General features: G+C 45.8%; 1 protein-coding gene across 5 annotated transcripts in view; it reads left to right on the forward strand.

Annotated features, from left to right (window-relative positions):
* The window catches only part of ACSF3 (acyl-CoA synthetase family member 3), a 61,594-nt gene that overhangs the window by 21,056 nt on the left and 13,819 nt on the right, over window positions 1–26,719 (forward strand). For 4 of the 5 annotated variants that reach the window (XM_082232814.1, XM_082232815.1, XM_082232812.1 and 1 more), the window contains 2 exons: window positions 3,200–3,312; window positions 14,897–15,023. In XM_082232814.1, the coding sequence (XP_082088940.1) occupies window positions 3,200–3,312; window positions 14,897–15,023 (240 nt within the window). The remainder of the gene's footprint in view (window positions 1–3,199; window positions 3,313–14,896; window positions 15,024–26,719) is intronic. The other variant, XR_014222012.1, reaches the window with a different exon arrangement.

The raw sequence follows: 26,719 nt of genomic DNA on the forward strand, positions 1-26,719 counted from the left end.
CCTGTGTCTTCTGCTGCCAGGACTCATACCCCTGCCCACTTTTTCACGTGTAACATACATGTGCAATATATTTTTCATCCCAAGTTTATTTTAGAGTGCTGGCAAAATTGGGGGGTGGGTTTCCCCTCTCCTCCTGCCGCCTTTGCAATTTGCAGAGGCATTTACGCCCCAGCCTCCCTCTCCACTGCCTCCCAGTTGTCTCCTTTCCACCCTCCACCCCTAGCTCCAGGGACCATGTCCTGTCATCTGCAGAGCCCTGGCACTTCTGTTCTCAAGGTGCTGAGATCTAAAAGTATAGGAGAGGTTCTGTCCAAAAGAAAAGGAGATGAAAGATTTGGAGATAAGCGCTTTGCTCGTACATGGTTAAAACCCTGCTTAAAATGCTTCTGTTTTCTGCAGTGTGCACACACTCTTTCTCTCTCTCCTCCTCTCTCTCTCTTATCCCCCCCCCCCCCGGTGTTGTTACTGTGAAGGGAGATGAATAATTCATGGCCAGCGAATGCCTCACTGGGCCTAATCACCACTTTAATTGGAGGTTTAGATCAGAGGCGGCTAATAGCTCCTACAGCAGGGACTCCATAGATTGTTGACAGGGAGAGTGCTGAGAGCCTTATCGTTGGCCTGTTTCAATTCTCCGAGGACACCACCACACATAACAGCATCCAGGTCCCCTGATACCAAAGGACACAGACCGCAGGGCCAATTAAATTTATCAGGGAAGAACTGACAACTAACTTAAACAAGGGTGGGGGGAGAACTGGTGGAGGGCTAATAGGGTTGCTCCCTTCTCTGATGGCTGCCTGTCTTGGGTTGCCGGGGCTGATGCTTAGCTTGGCAGGCAGCTTGCCAAAAGTCCAGGAGCTCACAAACTAAAAGGGGACAGGCGCAGAGACCTCTCCCCTGGTTATATATGGTGAGATTCAGGGCAAGAATCAGAAGAGGCCAAGGCTGCTTAAAAAACAACAACAACCAAAACATCTCTCCGTCTCCATAGGATTGAATCTTCCTTTCTCTTCTTCCACTCCCACCCCCTGGCCATCTTTGCCTGGCATCACCGGGGAGCCGAATTGGACCCTCTGTTACCCATACAGACTTAATTTTTATATGTCACTCGGCCCCGAGGAGCGCGAGTCATTGTCTTTGCACGAAGACTTTAATTGCACTGTCGTGCTGGTATCGCTATAATTAACGTTGTCAGCATTTCCCAGCCTTTTATAGACCTCTCCTTTCAAAGGTTTGTCATTTTGGGTTGGGAGGGGAGAAAAAACATAGACCCTTTCTGGAAAGAGTGCAATAAGTCAGCTCTCAGCGGGTAGCTTTTTCCTTTTAAAATATATCTATACATTGAGTTTATTTTGGCAATATAGGGACTGAATTAAAGTATGGGAGACTTGCGGTTGGTTTTCCTCTGCACGAGAGGGGGGATTGTTGCATAGTCTGAGTACAGAGACCTCCCTATCTTTGCAATAATTAAATTGCTGTCATGTCTTCAGAGTGCATGCAGTGGTTCTGAATCAGGCACACATGTACAGCTCACTCAGGAAGATGCACCATCCATTGTTTCCATCTTTTGTAAATTGGTGTTGGAGGAATCTCTGTCAAAACACTGCAGTGCCTTCATGTCCTGGGTGCGGGGTGGCTGGAGTTCTTTCATTTCTGATTGATGTAGCAGCTTCAAAGCCAATTGTCAATAGGTTAGTCAAAGGGCAAGTTTGAAATGGTCGTTCTCTTCAGAGGCAGCCACAAAAAAAGCTGCTGTTGGGCCAGCACTCTCCACTCCAGTCTTCTGGATGCAACTGGTGACACCCCAATAGGGATGTTGGAGCTCACATTCTACCAGTTAGTTTCCGGGCTCAATACAGAGTGCTGGTTTGGGCCTTTAAAGTAGGGCTGCCATATGTCTGGACCTTCCCTGACATTACCGGGATTTCAAAGGTGGAATGGACTTTTGGGTGGGGGGGATTTCTGAAAGGCGGCACTTTGTCCTGGATCTTAGGCAAGTTAATAGAAATATCACTCAACAATTTTGGGTTTTTAAAAAAATATGGCAGCCCTATTTAAAGCCCTATGCAGCTCAGAATACAGTACCTCAAGGACTGCCTCTCCACATATGAACACCCTTCATTAGAGGGCCCCCCTTCGTGTGCCCCCCTCAAGGGAGGTACAAAGGATGGCCACCGGAACAGACCTTTTCAGTAGTATGTCCCCTCTCCTCCCTCTGTAGAATGCTTTCCCTAAGAAGACACACCTGACACCATCCCTGCCAGTCTTTTGACACCAAGCTAAAACCTTTTGGTATACTCAGGCCTTTGTCTGCTATGCTGGTGGTCATTTTTTAGTGAGGTGGGTAGGACTTGTCCTTATTATTATGTTACTGGATGGGAATTTGATTTTTTTGGTGTGTTGTTGATAATTTTAAATTTTTCAGATTTTTAAATTGCTTTTGTGTGTTGCCTTTTATCTTCTCAAGTTGCTTTGAGACTTTTTCTTTTGTATAAGGCAACTGATAAATGTTGGCATAATAATTCTGCTGGGCCCCTGCTAGTATGCAGTACCCTTGGTCCTTAGCTGCCTCTGCCTCTTGCTTGGTGCTCTCCCCTGTCACATCAGGGCTTTTGTGTCCCCATTGCATCCTCCCTCATGGTGTTGATGCAAGCTGGCGTACTACTCTCCTCCAGCATCAGGGCTATCCTGCCTCTTCTCTGCATTGCATGACTTCTGGGTGAAATGAGAAGTGTGTGGCTTTTCTCCTGCTGCTGTGCCTCTTGACTTTCCCAGCTCCAGCAGGGTTTCTCTGCACAGTTTGGGGCCCTCTTCAGCTTGCCTGCCCCTTTGTAACTGGACCTGTGCCCTGGACCCAGGGCTGTGCTGCTGTACTACTTCCCAAATTCTGTGCCAAGAGAGCTATGCTGTGCCATCTGATTCAAATTAAAAAACCAAACTGGGCAAAAGTTGTTCAATATTTCTTTAATAGTAAACACTTAGGATGTTTTTTTTGTGTGAGAGAGCTTTTATGGAAAGCCACAGTTGAGAGAACTCTGAAAATGGATTTCCACTGGAACAAGGAAATGTTCTGCAAATGCCCTGATCTAAATATCTCACATTTTGACCCATTGCTGTTAGCGGTTGGTGCTGGGCTTGGTGTCTGTCCAATTGATCCACCCACCAGCTTTCAACTTCCTCTTTCTTTTCCCTCTAGGGTCGGTGGGGCTTCCACTGCCCGGAGTGCAAGTGCGCATAGCCTCAGAAAGCTCGCAAAAGGAAGGCCCTGCCTACACCATCCATGCTGAAGGCGATGAGAATGGCACAAAGGTATTAACAAACTTGTGCAGAGGACAGGAAGGGCAAAGAGGTTAGGAAAGGGTTATTTTCTCCTGTCCACTTTGGTCCCCTTGCCAGGAGGAGTGCCATATCACTGGTGCTACTTTGGGGGCAGTTGGTGTTTTCTTCTTTTTGTTAGGTGAAGAGGCAAACTCAACTTATGTTTCTGAGTAGGCCTAGACCCCCTGAACGCATGTTGTGAATACTGGAAAGGGGCCATAGCTGAAAGCCAGAGCACCTGCTTTGCATTCAGAAAGCCTCCACTTCAGTTCCTGGTATCTCCAGTTAAAAAGTGGGTCAAGCAGGAGGTGATGGGAAAGGTTTATCCGCCTGAAACCCTAGAGAGCCACAGCCAGTCGGAGCTGACAGTACTCTGCTAGAAGGCGGCTTCCTCTGTTCCTACTATAATACTGATTCAAATGGTGAACCTCCAAAATGTGGTTTCTTGGTTCAACCCAACCTGGACAAATGCCAGCACATTCAGAAGACCAGCTGAGCACTCTAGAATCTACCAGGAAAGTTAACTCAGAGGAGCTTGGCCATGAAAGAAATGGTTGCATAAATCACTTATTTAGTCTTTGGCCTGGCATCCTCATCTATCATCTATCTATCATCTATCTATCTATCTAATACAAATATAAACATTTTTCTAGTAAAGAAAGCCATACATGGCAGAACAAATTTCTACAAATTTAGCCAATGGTTTTAATCTTTTATCTCTTTTGCAAGAAGGCAGTTTGGTCAATCATGCATTTCTCCAGGTCCACTTGTGCTGGAGGTTGTGCTGTGGGTGATTTCCAGACAGAAGCAGTGCTCATTCTAGCTGACATTAACAGGCTGCCCATTCCTCGTTTCGCTGCTGCTCCCCTCCCTAAACCTATCGATTTTAATTTTTTGCATTTTCTTTTTAAAGGCTGGAACCAAAATAAGTCATGCAAAGTGATGAAAATGTTTCTCTTTGAAAAAGTTGGGGTTCCTGGTTGTGGAATTCTCACTCTCTCCCCTTTCATTCTGCCCCGGTCAGCCACATCCATAAGAGGGCATTATCACTAACGCAACAACTTTATAATAGCAAGAGAAATCTTATTGCTATGCTACTGCTTGCCCAAAGCACAAGAAAATTACAGGTTTGGGGTTTGGTGCATTACAGAAAAGTAGGCACCTGGCAAATATATCTGCAAAGGAAATTTCAAATTTGGATCAGAAGAAGCTGCCTTAGACCTGGTCAGACTCTGAAGTTCAGCACCATCAACTCTGACCAGCAGTGGCATTACAGTGTTTCAAACAGGGAGTCTGTCCCAACCCTACCTGGAGATGCCAGGGATTGAACCTGGGACCTCCTGCATGAAAAGCAGCTGCTCTGCTACTTCCCATGGCTCTTCCTCATAATTGGGACACCTGCAGAGAAACGGTCCAGTCCCTCGTTGCTGCCTGAGGAGTGAAGGAACACCTGGAGCAGCATCCCAGATGATGATTTGAAATAGTGGATGGGCTCATGTGGTAGAAGGTGGTCCTTCAAAAATGTTATGAATAACCAGTTGTTGCTTAGAATACTTCCTTCCTCCACCTGAGGTTTTTTCTTTAGAACTCCAATGTTTGGACGTGGTCTAACTTACTTGAGCATTTGCTTCTGTAATTCCTGCCTCCAGTTTATGAGAGCCCTAATTAAACCTGCCTCTCTAAAGAGAGATAGAGATAGAAAGTTTAACCCACAGGATTAAATTCCATGGACAAGATTCTTACAGTCATGTTAGAAAGTCGCACTTGGAAGTCCGAGAGCCGTGCGATAGTGTGCCAAAAGAGCTGATGTCATTTGCAAAGCTAGTTTCTGGCGCAGCCCAAAGATCAATAAGCTACTTAGCGGGAAGTTTGCTGGCGCTGCCTCTCTCTCCTTTCTCCCACTTTGCTTCATTAGAGAAACCTCACTCTGAACCTCGGCACCATCCACAGTTTCCGATTTGGCTTCAGCGGTTCTTTGGCTTCAGTGACTATTAACCTCCATCCCATACTTTTGCCCTTGATATACGCTTGAAGGAGGGCAAGGATCAGCATCAAGCCCCACTGCGCTGTTGCTAATAGTTCCTTTTAAAAGTATATTTTATGCGATATTATATATGATTGCGATTTAGTGCCTTTATAATACAAGTAAGAAAACTATAATGCACAAATTTCCAGAGCGGTAGCTGCATTAGTGTCTTGTAGCAAAAACACTCAGAGCTTTGTGGCACCTTTAAGATGACTATCTTTAACTCTTGAGAATGGTTCCCTGCCTCACTGAAGGTGTTAATATAATCATTTCAGCAATTATCACTGCTGTTGTAAAAGGTTACAAGTGTGCCTGTTTAACAGATATTTAAGCTTTAATTATCATTGGCTGTAATTTTTGCATCTCATTGCCATTCAGCTCCGGCCCTACCGTTTTCTCCTTTGTATACCTCCCAACTAAGATGTCATTTCATGTCTCTGACAAAGTGGTCTCGAGTCCACAAAACCTTATGCTGTAATAAATTTGTCAGCTTTTAAGGTGCCCAAGACTCTCTTGATTATAATACAGAAGCAGTGGGTGATAACTATTAGCCTGGAACCTGGTTTTTCCTCACACACATATATTTATATAAAGCATGGTTATTCAAAATGGTTTTATTCTATATATTAATGATGCCTGAACTGGTGGTGACTAGCCAGGGAAAGAGCTCTTGGAGTCATGGGAGATACGAAAATGTTGGCTCTGTGTACTGCAATTAAAAGTAGAAAAGGGCAACCAAAATGCTCAAGGGGATGGAGCAGCTCCCCTATGAGGAACATTTGGGACTTGTTAGTTTAGAGAAAAGGTGAGTAGGAGGAAATTATGCATGGCATGGAGAAAGTGGACAGAGAAAACTTTTTCACCCTCTCTCAGTAAAATCCATAGACACCCAGCGAAGCAAAATGTTGGAAGATTCAGGACAGACAAAAGAAAGTACTTCATGCAATATATAGTCGAACTATGGAACTCACTCCTGCAGGAGGCAGTGATTGCCGCCAACTTGGATGGCTTTAAAAGAGGATTTGACACACTTCCATGGAAGATAAGCCCATGATAGGGCTGTGCTCTGCCTCCTATCACAGAGGCAGTACAGTCAAACCCCGCCCCCCATTTATACACGTTCAGCATGTGTGTGACTACACACACGGACATCACACCGAACCCAGAAGTGATCTGAAAAGTCACATAAAGGGATGGAATAGAGCTGGGGCAGAACGGTGTGTTTGCAGGCCTCTTCAGTGGTGTTTCAAATATAAGTGATTTCACTGGCACGTGTGGTGCCTCAGAATGTAGTAGTAGTAGTAGTAGTAGTAGTAGTAGTAGTAGTAATAAGAATAAGAATAAGAATAAGAATAAGAATAAGAATAATATTTATCCCTTCCCATCTGGCTGGGTTGCCCCAGCCACTCTGGGCGGCTTCCAACACATATAAACACGTAATAAAACATAACCCAGAACATTTGTGGTATGAAAAAGTACAGGATTTCAGCAGGTAATCACTAGTCATTCCCCAATTGGAAATGAAGTGGCATGACTGCTATGGAACTTTTGCAAACGGCATGACGTATAACTGCCCTGGCCCCAGTACAGTTGTTAGTGCAAATCATCGTGAATTCAAAATCACAATAAAAAGGACATCTGGAGGGGCTCTCTAATTTTATCAGCATTGAGGGGCAGGAAAGGGTTAATCCCCCTTTCTTCTTTGTTGCTCAGCTCTGGATATTTCATCTTGCTTTGTTCACTGGGATGCATATTTCATAGGCTGTAGCTTCCCAGCTGGCAGGAGCTTGCAAACTCTTGGAGCATAGCGGGTATTGTCTGTCTGTTTGTTTGTTTATTTTTAAAGCCACCCCCCCCAACTCCGCCACCACTCTCCCCCTCCCCTTAAAAAGGGGGAAAGAAAAGAAGCGCTTGCTTAGATCCAAGAGCCGAACTCTGAGCCTTGGCAGTGGGGCGCTGTCAGCAGATAAAACGGGCTCTGCAGCTGCATAGAAATGCCACGTCTCCTAACTGGGAGATTTTTGAGAGTGAGCAGTTTTGTTGCTACAGGGGCTTCAGGAAGAGAGGAAGCAACATGTGACTAGATGAGTGGCGGAGCACACTCTTCCTGACTTTAATTCACGCCATCTCCCATTTTTAAAAATAAGAAGAAGAAAGGGCCATGGAGCAGGTGACACCAAAGGCCTCTCTCTACCTGAGCCCCCGGAGAGCTGCTGTCAGTCAGAACAGACTGCACTGGCTTTGATCAGGGCTCGGGAACCTGTGGCCATCCAGATGTTGCAGGAGCATAACTCTCATCATCCCTCACGACTAGCTGTGGAAGTTGGAGTCCATGTGGGGCGCAGGACCACACGTTATTCCCCGCCCCAACTGAGATGCACAAATAGTCTGACCTTACTTCCTACGTAGTTGGAGATGCTAGGATTGAGCCAGTGGGGTGTAGTGGTTAGAGTATTGGACTGTTTTTAGGATAGAACGGGGAAGGGGGGAAACAGTGCATGCCCCCTTGAGCTTCTGGTGGAAAAGTTGGGATATACAGTGGTACCTCAGGTTACATACGCTTCAGGTTACATATACTTCAGGTTACAGACTCCGCTAACCCAGAAATAGTGCTTCAGGTTAAGAACTTTGCTTCAGGATGAGAACAGAAATCGTGCTCCGTCAGCGCAGCGGCAGCAGGAGGCCCCATTAGCTAAAGTGGTGCTTCAGGTTAAGAACAGTTTCAAGTTACGAACGGACCTCCGGAACGAATTAAGTATTTAACCTGAGGTACCACTGTAATTGTAATATTAAATAAATAAAATCTGGGGAAACTATGCCCTTCCAAGGAGCCCAGGTCTGCCACACCTCATATTGGACTCCATTATTTTTTTTCAAGGCCAGTGCAAATGGATGCACCAAGATGCATCTTGAAGAGCTGCGCTGGAGCTGGATTAAATATTTAGCAAATTGTGAGTGCAGGGAATGTTTCCTTTCCAGTGGTGAGCTGGTTAGAAAGATTAGCAAAGTGGACTCCCCCCCCCCCCCCATGAAAGGCTGCTGCATTCTGCATTACTCAGCAGATGGCATTTCCCTTCAGGGGTGGATGGAGGAGAGAGTAGCAGCAGGCTGGTCCAGAGCCAAAACTTGGCGTTGTGCCCTCTGGGAGAGCCCATTTTCTGTGGGACTGGTGGTTTTGTGGATGCTAAGAAGGAGGCACCACAAATGATGCAGAAGGGTATTGTCTTTTTGATTGGCATAGGCCATTAGTTTTTCCAGTGTGTTTTTAGTGTATGATTTCATTCTGCTAACGTGCTCTGCTGTTTTTTGGGGGTGTTGCTGTATTTGGGATTTGTTTTTGTATGTTCATTTATGGCAGGGATTTTGAATCATAAGAAGTAGAAAGTGCATTTGCGGTCGCCTAATCCAACCCCCTGCTCAGTGCAGGATCTGCTACACAGGGTGCAACTATATAACTATATAACTCCTGACAGGTAGCTTGTCCATCCTCTGCTTTAAGTTTTTCCTGTAAAGGAGAACTTAAAACCTCCTGAGGCAGGCAGTTCCACAGTCAAACAGCTCTTATCATTAGGGCTTTTTTCAAAAAAAAAAACAACCCTAATGTTTAGCTCTGCTTTCTCTACAATTTTCCACTCAGCTGCTCTTGTTCTCTGGAGCAACAGGGCACAGGCCTGCTTCATCGTCTGCCCTTCAGATATTTGAAGACGGCTGTTTGTATTCTCTTCTCTTCTCTTCTTCCTAGGACCATTTGCTGTGTTGGGTTGCCTGTTTTTACCTTTTATAAGCCACTTGGTGATTGTGTGTGTGTGTTTTAAGCAGAAAAGTAGAGTATAAATAAATAAAGGATAGACTGGCATAAGAATAGGCAGGCTTTTGAATTCCCAGTATGACAGTTCCTCTTCTGATCTCTCTCATCTCCGAGGCATGCCTGTGAATTAAAATTAATCACCTCTTTAAAACAGAATAGACAATGATTTAAACCATGCATGGGAATTTCTGGGTCATTCCAACTGCCTCCAATTCCCCACTTGTGAGCACTGAATGTCTTGAGGAATGCAAATTGGTTCAGTTCCATGAGCAAAAAATTGGGTTTTGGACTCTCTGCTTTTAGATTTGTGTGTGTGTGCGTACACACACACACACACACACACACACACACACACACACAAACATACATACAAAAACTAGATCACTTGGCTATTGCATTACAGATTCTTTACCCATGGAAATAAAATCATTATTGATGATTTACAGATTGAGCCAAGTATTTAGGATCTCTCTCCCGTATGCTTGCTCTCCTTTCTCCTCCTCCTCTTCTCATTTCGTTTTCTCCCTTCATTTTTTAAAAATGTGAAACCTCCCAAAATGAAAAGCGAATTGATTGCATTATTCTAACCCTCCTTTATGAAAAGTTACCGTTGCAAAGCCAGATGTGAAATGTGGCTGTTGCAGATTACAGTCTGGGCTCTGGGTGACTTTTTTCTTCCCTCTTCTTCTCATCCTCGGTGTTGTCTCCCCAAGGAGCTGAAATCTGCCTTCTCTCCAGCAGGAGGGAAATGGCGCTGCCTTGCAATTGCCTCCTGTAGCCTCTGCTGCAGGACACGCAGCTCGTAGCAGAGATAATGCCGCTTGTGCGGAAAGGGGGCTTATGGGGGAATTTTTAATTACAAATGGGTATGAGGGACCAGGTTGCCTAGGAGATGGGTAATGTGCTGCTGAGCGTTTTACTACTAGCAAATCTGCCAGAATAGACGATTAAAAGTTTATTGCTTTATCTGATGCCTGGATTGGTGGCCTTGTGAAAAATAAGCCCCTTTGCTCTTAGCTCACCCCTTGCAGAGCCATGGCAGCAGGCAGGATGCCGCTGGCCAAGTGGCGCTTCTGCCCCAGAGCACAGGTGAGGTGTGTTTATTGCAAAAGGCAAAAAGAGGCTCACTGCCTCTGCCTTCCTCTGCTACTACTTTTCCCTGTGGGGAGCTGGCAAGCGAGGGTCCCGTTTCTGCCAGCTTGTGTAGTATGACTGGTCTCCCCATCATTCTGTTGAGTCTTGGAGGCTGTGTGGCACGGCAAAGGCAGGTTAAAGGCAAAGTGTCCTGAATTAACAGGGAAGCTATCCAGCAAGAAGTCATGTTGGAATGCAGGTGGCTGGGCAGAAGAAGGTGTCACACCAGCAACAGCCAGGCAGCAATTTCTTCACCTGCCCAGTCACACCCATCCTGTTGTGGAATAACAGCAGTATTGTGATCCAAATTACGCATTGATTGGTGGTTGCTTCGTTCTTCTGCATAGGCCTGATGCCGACAGATGAGGTGGGCATGAACAGGTCCTGACACAAGCAAATGGTTTTCCTTTTGTACAAAAGGTTGAACTGAATGACTTCTGTGGACAGCATCCTCTGGACGACAACTCTTGTTCAAGGCACGCACAAGAATATAAGAAGAGTCCTGCTGGGTCAGGACTGAATGCCCATATAGTCCAGTGTCTTGCTTCCCACAGGGACCAACTCGATTGCTCTGGGGAGTCTCCCAGCAGGGCATGAAGGCACTGTGGCAACTGGTATTAAGGGGAACTTGGAAGTTCCACACAGCCATCCCTCCCCCTCACAGCAGACTCAAGTGGTGAGTGCCAACAAAATGGGGCCAACTAGAATCCAAAATGGGGCCAAGTAGAAGGAGGTGCCAACTTGCTTGGGAGAACTCTTGAAGTTTGCAGAAGTACAAAAATTATTTTTAAAAAAACCAAACCATTTTTAGGTCCCCCCCCCCCAAAAAAAAAAACAGTCCAAGAAGGACTGAACAGCCAAGGAATGTTGAGTTACAAAGAAAGACATCCTAGAAGAGGCCGTGGCTGGCTGGCACCTAGAAGGAGAGCACTGCTGCTAGTCATGAGAGGTGAGGACCTGCAACCCAAATATTGCAGCGTATCTTCCTCCCATTAATAAGACTTGCTGCCCATGAATTTGTCTAAACCATCTGACCTTGTGGAAGCCATAACACTTTGTGCCTGTGAATTCCATAAATAGATCACACACAGTTTTGAGAATGTGGACATTTGCAGTGGTGGTGCTGCTTTGTGGTTTGCCATTGGTGAGCCCTTGGCTAATGTGGATTTAACCTCTCTCCTCGGGTCAATTCCACCCCCCCATCCTTGGCATCAATAGCATATACCAAATGTTATGCTCCCAACTCCCTGTGCCTGTTCCACAGCATGGCAGATGCTGTATGGCCAGTGTCACGTGGCCGTGTCAAACCAGGAGGGGGGCGCCGACTAAGAGCTCCCTACTGTTTTTTTCGCTCTGATTAGAAATTGTTTATTCAGATTTCTGATTTTTGTTAAGCAAATGGATTAATAAAATGACTCATTTATGCAGACGGCACAAGCAGAAATGATTTTCTCCTGCTTAACTCCCCACCCCCCCGCCAAGAAGAAACTTCCTAGTATTCCTTAAGTACTTTGATTCAGGTAATCATTTAATTGCAAATATAAACCAGCAGTGCAAACCCTTTGCATTTTTAACCAGTGCCAGGCGGTGATGATGGTGGGAGTCGGAATATGCCATTCTGGAAGTGCTTCTTTAAAATTTAAATTTTATTGCTTTTTCTGCGTGCCGCCGCCGGTGATCTTGGAGAGCACAGCTGGTGCGTTTACAACCACGTCCCACTAGGAAGATTAGCATTTAAAAAAAAAACTTTTTGCTGCCTTTGCTTGCTCTTTGCAGGGAATGCTGGTGCCCATGCATGGTGCCTAAGCTTGACTCTCCTTTAGAGCAAGGGCACAATTCGATAGGGAGCATCTCCTGTGTAAGCAAATGGCATGTTCCCATGGTGCCATGAATTTTCAAGGGACTCTTGTGGATTTCATAGGGACTTGCACAGGAGATGTGCCCAACATGTTACATCCAAGGACAGTAAGTGATCTTGGCTATCTAAATTTCATGATATGCACCTCAGCACAGGCCTTTTTACGTGGCAACTGGCAGTATCTCCCAACCAGAGGAGTTCCCAGAGGCCATGGTCTGCTGAACCTACAAATTTCCTTGGTGGTGGATCTGACAGTCTCCTCTAGCATTCTCTCTAGTAACGGTCAGCGTGAAGCAGGACACAAGGGGCTTTCCTTTGGTTTGTCTCCATCTTTTGTTGCCCAGAGGAGGTATGCTTCAGTCTTTAATGAGAACTGCCTGACATAATGTTAGAAGAGCCCTTCTGGATGAGGCTGAAGGTCTCAGGTAGTCGAGCGTCCTCTTTCACACAGTGGACAAACAGGTGTCTCCAGGAGGCTCACAAGCAGGACACAAGAGCAATAGCCCTCTCCTGCTGTCAGCCCACACGGTTGGATGTACATCAGAGTGCCATATAGGTATCACAGCTAATAGTTATTTGATTTGATTACATTTATATCTCACCTTTTCCTCTAAGGAGCTTGACGAGTTGCTTCTGATATCTGGAATCCCAAGGTGTACTTCCTCGGTGCACGGAATTTCCATTTAATTATTGCAGCTGATGGATACAGCAGTGTCAGCATGCAAATGCAGAGCATCTAGTGGCCAGTGAATGGGTGTGTTAGCCAAGGCCTCAGGCAAAGGGCCATAGCTCAGTGGTAGAGCATCTGCTTGAGAACCCGGATTGAATTCCTGGAGAGCCTCTGCCAGTCAATGTGGACTAGCACTCAGTAAGCTAGATAGACCAATGAAATGACTTGGCATAAGTTCACCTGTTTCTTGAGCAGCATGAATAATAGAATCGTAGAGTTGGAAGGGACCTGAAGAGTCATATGGTCCAACCCACCTGCAATGCAGGATCTCCACTAAAGCAGCCCCAACAGATGCCCTTCCAACCTCTGCTTATAAACATCCAATGAAGGAGAGTCTACCACTTTCCAAGGGAGTCTGTTCCGCTGTAACTTACAAGAATATTGGGCTTATGCAAGTGTTACATTTAGACATAGACATCCTGTAAAACAAGTGAAGGCCATAACATTGCTGGGCCAGAGCAAAGGTTGTCTAGCCAAGTCCTTTGCCTCCAGCAGCACTGATGTCCATCTCCAGTTCCTCTGCTGCAGTTTTTTCAGGGCAGCAGGCTTTAGGGCTATCCTGGAACTCACCCATAAACAACTGAGCCTTGCCTGGGGAAAGTATCAGAGAAAAGCTCTCACCTCTCTACTAGCCACCTTGGCTGCCTGCTAATAGAGAGGTAAAATTGAAGCATTGAAAATATGCATTTTATAATCACCCGGATTTATTCCTTCAGAGAGTTTATTACAACCTTTTTATTTTCATGCGTGGCAAATGTAATCTTATCTGGCGCGCCGGCTGGCCTAGCTCAGCTTGCTGAATCCGTTTTGTGGCGGAAAGCTATCAAACGCCAGTCTTCCAGGGCACACCGTGTCTGCATGTTAAAGTTGCTTGAACGCATTAAAGCAGCTGAAACGTGCATTAAAATATGGCACTTGGAGAATAGGATATCTATGCAATTAGCCATCTGATGCTTTCAACAGCTGCTTGTAAGTTAGATCCGGTGTATCAACAAAAGGGTACCTTGGAGATTTTGAAGAAGAAAGGAAAGCAAGCTTACTGGCTGCAGAAGAAGCCCTCCATTGGGAACTTCAAGGGGTTGTTGTTGTTGTTGTTTTGAAGGGATGTCAAGTTTGTGGATGTGCCATAGATGCACAAGCATCTTGAACCTCCATTTTAACACACACACACCGGTCTTTCTGCCTCTCCCCCACCCCACCCCCTGCCACCTCCTGTAGTGTTCAGGCATTGCAAGCTGATAGTGCCAAACTGGTCCACATGTTCCCAGGCACTGGGGAGCACAGCTACGAACCCTGCAAGTTCAAGAAGCAAAATCCTATTAAGATAACGTCACGGGTTTTCTGTTTTACTGTTTGCAAGCCAGCTGTAGTATCGCAAAATGGCACAACAGGGAGGTGCCTGCTGCCAAGGAGCCGTGCTGTAGATAAGATGGGGGGGGGGAGCATTGAACCTCTGCTAGAATCCAAGTTCAGGTGATAAGGAATTTGGAACCCATCCAGCTTTTTGATTCAGACAAGCAGGGGTGCACAAACTCCGCTGAAACTCCCTTTTGCCCACCTGGCTGGGCAATTGTGCTGCTGCTACCACTATCCCCACACCATATTCCCAGGGCATAGGACATGCTGCATTTAAAAATAAAAATAAAAGGGTCAGCTTGTTCTGCTCACTGCAGTGCAAGATGACACATTATGTAGGTCAGCAACACTTGGGTCGTTGTATTTCCTGAAACTCCAGGAGAGCTGGGGAAGGCAGGATCTGAAGCCTGGTCATTTTCTGCCCACATCAGCCCTGTCATGAAGAGTCAGCAGTCTGGGATTTGGCTATCCACATCCGGACGCTGACCTGCCATCTTTGCTCTAGGACCGGTATTGTGAATCAGGATAGGTCTGAGAAGGCTGCAGTTGCCTTGGGAGGGTCAGGACCCCCTTGCTTCATTGCTAGAGTGCAGCTGTTTTGGGTTGATGGGTGCAAGCAACTTGTGCTAGCAGTGGAGTACATGGCATCTCTGTTTCCCCCAGGTGACCCCAGGTTTGGACGACAAAGAAGGGGAGCTCTTTGTGAAGGGGCCTACGGTGTTTCTGGAATACTGGAACAGACCTAAGGAGACCAGGGATGCCTTCACTCCTGACGGCTGGTTTAAAACAGGTACCTTGATTGGGGAGGTGCTGGAGCGCCTCACTTTGCATGCAGAAGATTCAATCCCTGGCAACACCTCCAGGTAAAAAGGTCAGGTAGTCAGTGGTAGGACAGTCCCTTCTGTAACAGGCCTTGGAGAGCCACTGCCAGCCAGAGAGATGAGATGGACAGAGTAACTGACCTGACATAAGACTGCTAACTACATTTTTTATAGGCCCCCAAGTGAGAGAGTCTTAGTGTGGTGTGCCCCATGGCAAGACTCCTCTATATTGGTTCATGGCACAAGACTATGGGAAAGATCTTCAGCCCTGGTTTGTTTGGCTGGGAACCAGGAGCTGATGCAGCACTTGCGCCTTGCTGCTTCTCGGGCAAAGTTACTGGACTAGTGCTATATTAATACAGGAGTAAACCTTGTGGTGTCCTCCATCCCCAGCAGCCCCAGCCAGCGTCACTAATGCTCAGGGATGATGGGAGTTGTGATTCAGCAACATCTGCAGGGCACCGTGTTAGCTAAGCATAAATTAATATATCATTTATATCTTTTGTATGCAAATAACTCTGGACTTGCCTAACTCAATTTGCCCTTGTAACAAGTCAAGAGTAGCATAGTTCCCATTCGGTGTCCACTTACCTTTCCTGTTCCACTTTGAGCAGGGATTTGAACCCAAGCCCTGCTGGGACCTCCTTGTGTTCTGTCTGCAGCAGTAATATGGTTAAGTGGTGTTTTGCTCATAGGGTTCAGTCAAGGATTCTCCGCTGATCATATGAACCCTTGGCTGAGTTGAGTCTCAGGAACGAAATATCCCCATCCCTGATGGGGACGCCATACAGTTGTGCCCTAAAAATGGAATGGTTCCTTCTGCTAGCTCCATCCCTCTCCATCCCTCAGCAGAGCCTTGGAATGTAGGGGGACCTGTTAAGAATTACATTTTGGCCTCTTAAGTCTCTTGACCCAAAGCCATCTTGTTTTTGACTCTTTCCTATCCCTGTTACTAGCGACAGTGTAAGTGTGTACACATGGGACATTTGTTCTCTCTTCGTTCAGCCCTGGTTGTCATTAATCTTGTAGGCTGCAGAAAGCTTGGGTGTCTGGTTAATTTCATTCCTGTCACTCAGTCTATTCCCACCCCTGCCCAGGTCTTTGTTTGCACACAGGGGGCACTTCCTTTCTGTATCGCTGCTTGTTTAATGTAATTTGGGCTGAGGAGGAATGTGAGAGGAAGACAACTATCATGCAGCACGGCACCAAATAAAATGAGCTGCAAACCAACAATGTCCCCAGTTCAAATCTCATCGCTGTGATAGTTTGCTGCGTGTTCTAGATCAAGTGGCTGTCAGCGTCTCATCTGCAGTATCAGAAGAATATGCTGGCCTACCATGCAGGCCTGTTGTATGGATTACAGCAGGATAACATATGTGAAGCACTTTGAACAGTAAAATGCTATATAATAATAACATTAATAACCGACTTAAGTGCTTCAAACTGATTTTCTGGTTCCTTCTCTGTGGCTTTACTGTGTGTGTGTTCTATTCATTTTGTGGTTGGGTGGTTGCTTTTGTGACTTAAATGAGAGCTGCAGTTTGGCAAGTTTTGCTCATGCCGCAGTCCTCCTGGGAGCAGCGAGATTTTGCGGCTTGATGTTAGTGGGCAATGCAGCATTGTGGGGCAATCCGTAAAAAAAAAAAAAAAAACGAAAGGATTTTTAAAAAGTTGACCCTCCTGATGAATATTTCAGATGCAAACGAATGGCATGCATTAATTATTGTAAAGAGATGTCTTTAGGAGAAAATGATTTTGAAATTCAGTTTAATTTCATTGTAATGCATTGCAAACAGGAAGGGAGTATGTGTGTTTAATTGGCTCTCGGGGGTATGGCCTGGAAGATGCCATGCCTTTGTCACAGACCATTAGCGATACAGACTGCATAATGAGAAACTACAATCAGCTCACAGCTGCTGGCTCCTACGGGGAGAGAATGATATTAAATGGAAATCAGTATAAATTAAACTTAACCCTTTCGCTAGGCAAATTTTAACTTCCAAGCAAGAAATGCTGGCAGCGGGGTGGTGGTGGGAGAAAATGACAGCTCTTCTGAATTAGAGGCAAGTTGGAGAAGCCTCGGAAGCCACTCTCCGTCCTACCACTGTTAATCTCATTTGACACAGAGTGATGGCATTTTGATTGTTTCCCTCTGGTTGCACCCCACCTTCCCCTCCCCCCAATTTTCCTCCTGTCCCCTTTTGGATTCTTTGAAAAAATATATATAGTAGGCAACATATTTCCAGAGCTGACACCTCTTGATCCACAGTGAGATGCAGGTTTGCAGGTGAGACTGCCTTGTTAGCTATTCAGAAAACTATGTATTTTGTATGGAGGCATAGAAAGGAATATAGGGAAGCTGTCTTTTAACTGAGCCAGGCCATTGGTCCATTAAGCTCAGTATTGTTTACACAGGCTGGCAGCCAATCTCCTGGATTTCAGGCAGGAGCTTTCCTTTGCCCTACCTGGAGATGCCAGGGATTTACCCTGGGGCCTTTTCCATGTAAAGCATGCATCACAGTCCTTCAGTACACGAATGCTTCACTGAGAAAAGACCAGCTCTTCAAACTGAAAGTCGTCCTGAGCTCCCCACTTGTATTCTGGGGTTTTAGTAGATACTGTCCTTGTGTCTTGAAACTTGATCCCCATAGCAAAGAGGTCTACAAACTTTTTTTAAAAGAAATTGAGCAAATACTGAGATACTCAGAAGGTTGAATTCTGCTGTTGTGCTATGGGTGCACAGAACATACCCAGCCATACACAAAAGACTGAGGAGCAGCATGCTCTTCCTCTTCTATCATTATGAATCCCAGAGAGGTACCTACTCCAAAGCATTTTGTAGCAGCAGCAAAATGAGTTCTAGAGGAAGCATTTGAATGAGTTAAACAGAGTTAATTACTGCCATGGTGTTCCAAAGAATGCAAATGAAGCAGATTATAAATGCAACAGGGGCATTTACTGACACAGCTCTCTCATGGCTTGGGGAAAATACCTTAAAATCCTACTTGCCAGCATTAGAGTCTTAACTGTTTGTGCAACCAGGCACTCAGGATTTTTCCAGTCCTAGTCACATAAAGAGAAAAGATAGAGAAAGGCAGCAGTGAACAAGGGAAGGAACTATACTCTTACCCACCCCCGAGCACAATTAAAAGGCAACCTGAGCCCCCAGACCCAGTTCCCACCTTAGGTCTGAATATGGCCACTTATGTCCCCCCTTCCCATCCTGGGCATGGGGCCCAATGTGGCAAGGCTGCTGATGAGGCATTCTTCAAGGGCATGTGGAAGCTGGCCCTCAGTTGGGGTGGGAGCACAACTGGAGCAAAGTAAACCTGGCGACGGTGCGCTGCTCTGCCTCTAATAACTTCTGAGCCATAATTGAGCATTTTGCTTATTGCTAATGACAATCCTAGAAACCAGCAGGTCAGCAAATGAAGAATAATCGCTAGCAGAGAAAGCACATGCAGATTCTAACACGCTGCACTTGGTGATGGATTGAGCCACATTAAGATGGAGCTCCAAAGTTCTAGGCAGATAGGGTAGCTAAAGTCTGTCAGGGTCAGAAAGAGAGCTAGAGGTGGGAACAAATGCCCCATGGATATAATGGAGGGCTGTTAATGATGTGTATCTGTGCATGCTTATTTATGAAAGGAAATAATGCAGCTGGCCTTGGCTCACCTTGCAACTGTTCAGGCTCTTACTTATATAAAGAAGCATCTTCTGCATCTTGACATGCCAGTAAACAACCCCACATATGATGGGCTAAAACCTTATGGTTGCCTAGCTGTGTGTGAACAACACTCTGCCTGTCATTGGCTGAGTTTCTGTGGTGTCATGAAATGTTCACTAACACTCTGACTTATCCATGGAATGATGACAAACTGCGTGTTCTTGTGAGGGATGTGAAAGGTCACTTTGGTTCAGATAGACCTTTATACATGAGCCCCATAAAATGCAATAAATGCATTCCACATCACGAAGACCACTGTTCTCCACAAGAAGAAGTGACCCAGGTGAATTCAATGTAAGTAGTCACAAAATCACTCAAGCAGTTACAGGGAGCATTCTGAAGCTCACGAAGAGTACGGTACTTCCTAAATTGCAAAGTGCTACGAAATGGTGGGGCGAAAAGCAGCGCTCCTTGCGCATTAGCATCATGTCCACGGTTTCATAAATCCAGCTGTTGCTTTTGTGTTCTCCCAGTACCTTGAAATACGGACATAGTCCGCCAGGAGCTTTTCCTGCTGTAACTCTGTGGAAGTGAATATAAGAGCGCAGAGTGGCTACAGTTTGGTTGAAAGATGGGCTTTCATCTTGAGTGTCTATGTGCATCCCCCTCCCACTGTGCAAAGGATTTCTCCCAAAGGAAAAGCACGCTGTGCAGCATGAGTGGCAGGGAGAGGCAAGATCATAGAGCTATGTTCTCCCCGAGGATAGGCTCGCTCCATTCACATTTGCCCACACGTCTAGGAAAGTAGAACCTGGGAGTATTTGGTGAGATTTATTTTCAATTACAGGTTGAGGCAGAGACATGAAATAGTGCCGACTTTGAAAGTGGTGCATAAATCCTGCAAGCAAATCCATGTATATCAGCTCCATATAATAAGACTTTATTGATTGCTATATTGTATCTGTCAGAATAAAACTCCCTTAATGCCTGCATCAGGGCCAGGAAGATAGAGGCCTTGGCTGGTAACGGAATCTGATTCAAGAATCAATGCAGTTTGATTAATATGTCGTTAAGAAAGTAAGAGTTATTTAACTTGTTTGATGCGGGCTTTAAACCGATGACTCATTTCTATTACGCTCCCCTGCTTTTGAGCTGTGCAGAAAACATAAATGCAATCAATGTTGCTCTTTTGCATCTAACCAAATCCTGTATTTTAGTATTCAGAGTTTATATTACAGTTCCTTTTACGGAAGTCCCTGTCTCTACCTCTCAAATGCATTTCTTATAGGTCCAAAATAAATATTCGCATACCCTAAACTTCCAGGGCTGGCTCAAGACATCTTGCAGCCTGAGGCAAAGGATAAGATGGTGCATGCACACACAGGGGAGTTGACTGGACTAGTGGTTGAATCTTGCCTGAACACAGGTGATGGGACAACATTGTCCATGATACCTGAGGGTAGCAAGCTAGTTTAAGGGGCCCAAGACAGGTTGTATAACACACAGTGATCTGTCTTCCAGTCAGGGGGATACAGTTCTGTTGCCCAGCTTCTGCAGCCTGCAGCAGTTACCTCTCTCTGCCTAATAGTGGGGCTGCCTGGCAAGTTTCTGCAAATGCATTGTGCACCACACACAACAGACTGCTTGATTTCACTATTCTGAGAATCTTAATTGTTGTTTCTAAGTAGCGAAGGCACCCAGAGGATGTGAGAATTTCTTCCCTGCTATTTCTGCAGTTTTCTGTTTTTCTACCCAACAGTCTCAGACATTTTACAGAGCACCTTGAATATCATTGCTTTTAGGGATCGCAGCTGTAAATCAGACACATTTTGGAGTGTGGGTTGCAGTGTGGATGATTCCATTGTTTAGGTAGGATGCAGGTTCTGTCTGTTGCTTTTCACATTTCTCCAAATTTGGATGCTGCCTGCTGCTGATGGACTGTGAGCACAATTGAGAGAATACCAAAAAGAGGGCAGCGGGGGGGTTTTCAAATCATGAACATGGCACTAATGTGCAATGATAGTTATTTTTAAATGTAACATTTCTTAACACTTTGCAGTTCAGGAACTACTAAAGCAAACAGCTGTCACTGTATTCCTCATGAGCCTCAGAATATATTTTCACAGCAGATAATTCCCCCTTCACCTAAGGAAAGTAAATCTGGTAGAGTCCACATAATCATCTGCACTTGTGGAACTACTTGGCAGTATCCACTTCAGTCATTGATGGATTTCCTTCTGGCAGGTCAAGTTTAAAAATGTTTGGACCCTTTGAGGCAACTGACCAGGACTTCTGGCGGTCCAAGGGCAGAATGCCAGTGCTCTGCTAAACTCCTGGCCCTCCCCCAATGGCTCATAGAAGAAGGATAAATTATGCAAGATTTGCAGATGTGCCTGATTTGCAGAATCCATTCAGGTGTAGAATAGATGTCATATTGGCACAGAATTTCAATCTGTTCTGTGGTTAGCCCTGAAGGTTCTGTTCATTCCCCTGTGAGTCCTTTTGCCCTTCAACCCTAAGAGGATAGAAGACCAAAAAAACAAAACAAAAACACCCCTTCGCTTGAGCTTGGCTGGCCTTGTTCTGTTCCCTTCAATGCCAGCTAGCACAGAGAAGGTTAAGCAGATGGCACGCCGCAATACTACACTGAGTTGGCAGTGGCTTTTTCTGGCTCCTTTCAATCCCCAGAGAGAAGCAGGTGTTCCCCACTCTGGGGTGGGCATTTGTTTCCATTCATGGGCGTTCACACCTGAGATAGAAATCACTTGCGCCTGTTTGGCACAAGCTATAAATAGGAACATGTCTAATTAAAATCCTAGCATGCAATATTTTCCCCATGTTTGTTTACATTGTCTCTCCCAGTCATAAATTCGATTAATACTATTTTTTTGTTTTAAATTATTGCTTAATTATGAGCTCCTGCAAATGTTGCATATGACTTATCAGCAGGGTAAGCCCGCTGCATGAAATACACACGCCCAAGGCTGGGAAGAGGGAGAGCTTTCTAGTAGCCAGAGGTTGAGATCCAGAGAGTGGCCTGGTGGGATGATGTGATTAACTCAGATGGACTGGGAAGATCTGCTTAGCCTTGACCTCTAGGATTATGTCTCTTTTGACATATCCTTGCCTGTGGATGGTCCCCTAACTTAATTAGCTCCAGCAGCAAGGAACTGTACTCTAGCTTTGCCCAGGGATGGGAACATCTGGCTTAGGGGTCACGTGCAGACCTCAACTTAAGTTCCTGTTGGTTGTGGGGGAGGGACAGGAACGGGGGGGGGGGCTTGCCCACCACTGGCTCTGCCCCTGCCCATCACTGGCACACAGTCCCCAATAGATTTCTTGCAAGGGAATATGATAGAAGCAAATGAGGAATACCATTACTGGGCCAATAACACTACCAGGGCTTCCTCAGTTCCACAGGAAGGACATCACTGCCTTGGAAGCCATTTCTAAATGCCCAAATATATATACATATATAAATAAATACATAATATGCAGGTTTTGGTGTCTTCGGGTGTCTTCCCGTGTAAGAGTCGGGGTGTCTGTGCGACGTTTCGACGAGGTCTCACTCGTCATCTTCAGGCTGGTGCTTTCGGCTTCTTGTTACTCCAGTAACAAGAAGCCGAAAGCACCAGCCTGAAGATGACGAGTGAGACCTCGTCGAAACGTCGCACAGACACCCCGACTCTTACACGGGAAGACACCCGAAGACACCAAAACCTGCATTCCTGTACCCGTGAAAATCTACGAAAGCAAATACATAATATACATATATACACAAATACATAAGAGGCCACCAGTCTGGGTTCCATCCTTGGCATTTCTGAGTAGGGCTGGGAATGTCTCCTGCCTGAGACCCTGGAGAGCTGCTGCCAGTCAGTGTATACAGTATGCACTGAGATGGATCAGTGGTCTCACTGAATATAAGGCAGCTCCCTGCATTCCTAAATATGACATTAAAGATGGACATTCCCTGGGCAAATCTGTATTTGGCCTTATAGCTGCTGTTTCAAAAGAAACCCTGAGACCATTGAAATGAGCAGCTGCAAAATTGGAATTCATTGAATAATATTATCCAGTCTCTCAGGATAGTATGGGTAGTTACTGCACAAAGAAAATGTAATTGTCCCTCATTTACTGTTCAAGCTTTGATGCACTAGCAAGCACAAATTTATGTTTAGATTGTGCATTATATTTATGTTTTCAAAAGCCAGCTATCAGAATATATGGTCTTCTCTCACCAACTTAGGTTTTAACCAGCTATGCCATAACTTCAGCTGTTCTTTTCCAAGCAATGGCCACAGCAGCATGGGGGTTCTGACCCAAGCAGGAGTTCAGGGCCAGGCAGGGCAAAGCAGTGCAAAGTTCTTGTTTCAACAAGGCAGGGTCAAAGAAGACAAATTTACTTTTCCCAGGTTCTAGTAATAGAAGCCAGGTATGTTCACATAATAAGGGACACGGGTGGCGCTGTGGGTTAAACCACAGAGCCTAGGACTTGCCAATCAGAAGGTCAGCAGTTCGAATCCCCGTGACGGGGTGAGCTCCTGTTGCTCGGTCCCTGCTCCTGCCAACCTAGCAGTTCAAAAATACCTCAAAGTGCAAGTAGATAAATAGGTACCACTCCAGCGGGAAGGTAAACGGCGTTTCCATGTGCTGCTCTGGTTCGCCAGAAGTGGCTTAGGCATGCTGGCCACATGACCCGGAAGCTGTACACCGGCTCCCTTGGCCAATAAAGCAAAATGAGCACCGCAACCCCAGAGTCCCTTTACCTTTATGTTCACATATATTTGGTGTGGGGGGACCTTTGGCATTTGAGAACTACAACTCCCATCACCCCTTGCCATTAGCCATTCTTGCTGCAACTAATGGGAGTTGTACTTTTGAAGGGCCAAAGGTACTCCACATTAGAAGGAAATCAGCAAAATGCGGATAGCACTTTGGACAGCTCCGCTGAGAGCTTAGGACTAGGTAGCTGACATATAGAAGCAAGACTCAAATTTTGCTTCAGTAACAGGCAACCCCAAAAGAAACATTAAACACAGCTCCATCTCCAGCTGTGCCTTTGGTGAGAGGAGTCTCTTCAGTTAAAGGGACCTAGCCTGCTTTAATGCCTGTTGACTCCAGCCACACAGAGGTGACCATGATTCCACTGAGGCCACTGGCCTGGAGTCAGAGAAAGGCAATGGAATCTCCTCAAGCCAGAAAGGCACTGGTGCAATGGGCTGCTTTTGTGCCAGCATTTCTAGAGTAGTAGAAGGTGATAGTTCAGGGGCTGGCTCTGAAGGTGTTTCACTCTTCCATGCAGAAACTTCCTCTGAATCCATAGTATTCTGGAGTCATGACACAGCCGTACACGTTGAGTTCCATTCATACATCTGATAAAGGTTTTCTTTCTTTTTTCATTTTCTGTTATTTCATGTAGCACACTCACATCTTCAAGACTTGGCAGGTTGGTTGGCAAGGGCCCACTGTGGCTCAGAGGTAGAGGTGGGAATGTCCCCAGTCTGAGACTCTTGGAAAGCACTCTAAAGAATATTGAGCCGACTCTGTAGCAGGCAACATCCTATGATCTTCCTCTTCCTTGCATGTAAGGAAAAACAGCATCCCAAAATGGAGGTGGGGGTGGAATCTGATAAGAAATGATATCACAGTATCCAGGGCTTTGTTTTCTCAGTTTTTAAAGCTTTCATCCGCTCTCCCCCCCTCCTCCCCACGCTGCCTTCTGTCACCCTAGTGTCTGGAAGCAGTGGCTTTGTTTGCAACCTCCCCAGTTCAAGGCCAAATGCCTTGTAAGCAGTTAGCCTTTTATTTAGCTCGGTGTTTTGCCCAGCCAGCTGATAAGGACATGTGAAAGAAGAAGAAGAAGAAGCCTCTGACTTCTAAGGGCTTCCAATTCCTTCCCACTCTGTAATCCTGGGCAGATAACATCATTGGGAGTGATAGCCCCAGGCTCTTTGCTTTCAACAGAAGCCTCCCTGTGGGCTTCACTCAAGACAATTGAGAACATATTTACTCAGAACTAATGGCATTGTGATGGAAGCAGAAATGGGGAGGAGGAGGGAGGGTGGCTGCAGCGCTTTGCTTACAGTGGTTGGTGACGGAAGCTTCTCTATTTTTAAATAAAAGGGCTACTTGGACACCTTTTGCAGGGAATCCTCTGCACCACTGCCCACCCGCTGCTACCTTGGTGGACTATTTAACAATCCTGCTCATTCACGAGAGACAACGGGAAGGTCACTGCATGGGCGTAGCGGGGAGAGAGTTATTGCTTGCTTTAGCTGGACGTGTAATTGATCCCGGAGCTGTTCTGCAAAGGGCAGGAGCGGAGCAAAGGGGTTTTAACTCCAGCATCTTGGTTATTGCAATTACTTTTTGCCAAGCTTCAGCCTCTCAAGCTGCTGAGTGGCGTGGCAGACTCTCTTTTTTACCTTTTCACCATCTGCAGGGATGCCTATAAGTACTTAAATGCTAATGTGAGAGAAAGTAGAAAAAGGGAAGGAAGGAAGGAAGGAAGGAAGGAAGGAAGGAAGGAAGGAAGGAAGGAAGTTTCCTATTTATGGTGACCTGTTTTTTTATCTAGAAACTCTCCACAGCACCACCTTGATGGAAGTTGACAGGGAGGAGCATTTTTATTTCATAATACAAGAACTCAGGGTCAATGAAATCAGATGGCTGGAGCTTCAGGACTGCCCAAAATAATCTGCATCCCAGAGTACATTGCATAATTAACTTATGGAACTCACTGCCACAAAATGTAGTCTTGTCCACTGACTTAGGTGGCTCTGAACGGAATTAGACAAATCAATAGAGGATGGATCTCTTGGTGGCTGTTTGTCACCATAAGGGGGACATGCAACAGAATGTTGCAGTGCAAAGTACTCATTTTCAGCATGCTAGCCAGCCAACCATGTCTTCTTTCAGAATAGTCCATTCCATACCACCTCTTTGCTTGTTTTCAGTCTTCCTTTCCTTCAGTTCTAAAAGTCAGCCAGCATTCCATGGCCTCTATGTATGTTCAGGCCTAGGCTGCTTTGGGTCTCCTACCCACCTCTCCTTAGAGACCCCCACTGCCCCAAAAAATGTACTTCTGTAAATCTTTTTGTGCTTGTATGGTTCTATCATGACTGCATAAGGCTCTGCTTTCATAGAATGAGTTCGCCATGTGGAACCATGTTTAGAGGCAGTATGCTGCTGGGGAGCAACAGCTAGTCTGAAGAGAGGGCTATGTGCCTCTATGGATGGATATGGCTTAATGGGGGGGGGGTGGAGAGATGGATTGTAAAATATTTTGCCCTACAGCTAAGAGACAAATCGCCATGTGGCATTCCTAGGAGGGTTGGGTAGTTGGCAGTTCAGTCAGCTCTCGCTTAAGAATAAAAATAATAATTTTACTATTTATACCCCACCCATTTGGCTGGGTTTCCTCAACTGCTCTTGGCGGTTCCCAGCAAAATAGTAAAAAAAACCGTAAACATTAAAAACTTCCCTAAACAGGGCTGCCTTCAGATGTCTTCTAAAAGTCAGATAGTTGCTTATATGTAGGGAGGGTGTTCCACGGGGAGGGTGCCACTACCGAGAAGGCCCTCTGCCTGGTTCCCTGTAACTTCACTTCTCACAGTGAGAGAAGCCACAGAAGACCCTTGGAGGAGGACCTCAGTGTCCGAGCTGAACAATGGGGGTGCATTAAACACCCAGTTCAGGTACAGCCCTTTGGAGACCCATCCTTTTAGGATACCAGATTTGCACCTGATCTGATTTTAAAGCCTGCAATCTACACACACCCCAGAGATTTCTGCACATTCCAGTGACTGATCTGTCCTTTCTGCCTGCAGGGAGAGGTGACAACAGGGCCAGTACATTCTGCACAACAAGGAATCAAGGCTCTGGCACATTATAAAAAACCACCTGTGCTTCAAGGCAGGCACTTTCTGCTTTGCCCACTTCCTCAATTACCAGCTTGACTTTTGTGTTCCCAAACCCTATTGCACAGGGAACTTG

Source organism: Podarcis vaucheri, assembly GCF_965113315.1.
Source record: "Podarcis vaucheri genome assembly, chromosome: 7".
NCBI classification, from domain to species: Eukaryota; Metazoa; Chordata; class Lepidosauria; order Squamata; family Lacertidae; genus Podarcis; species Podarcis vaucheri.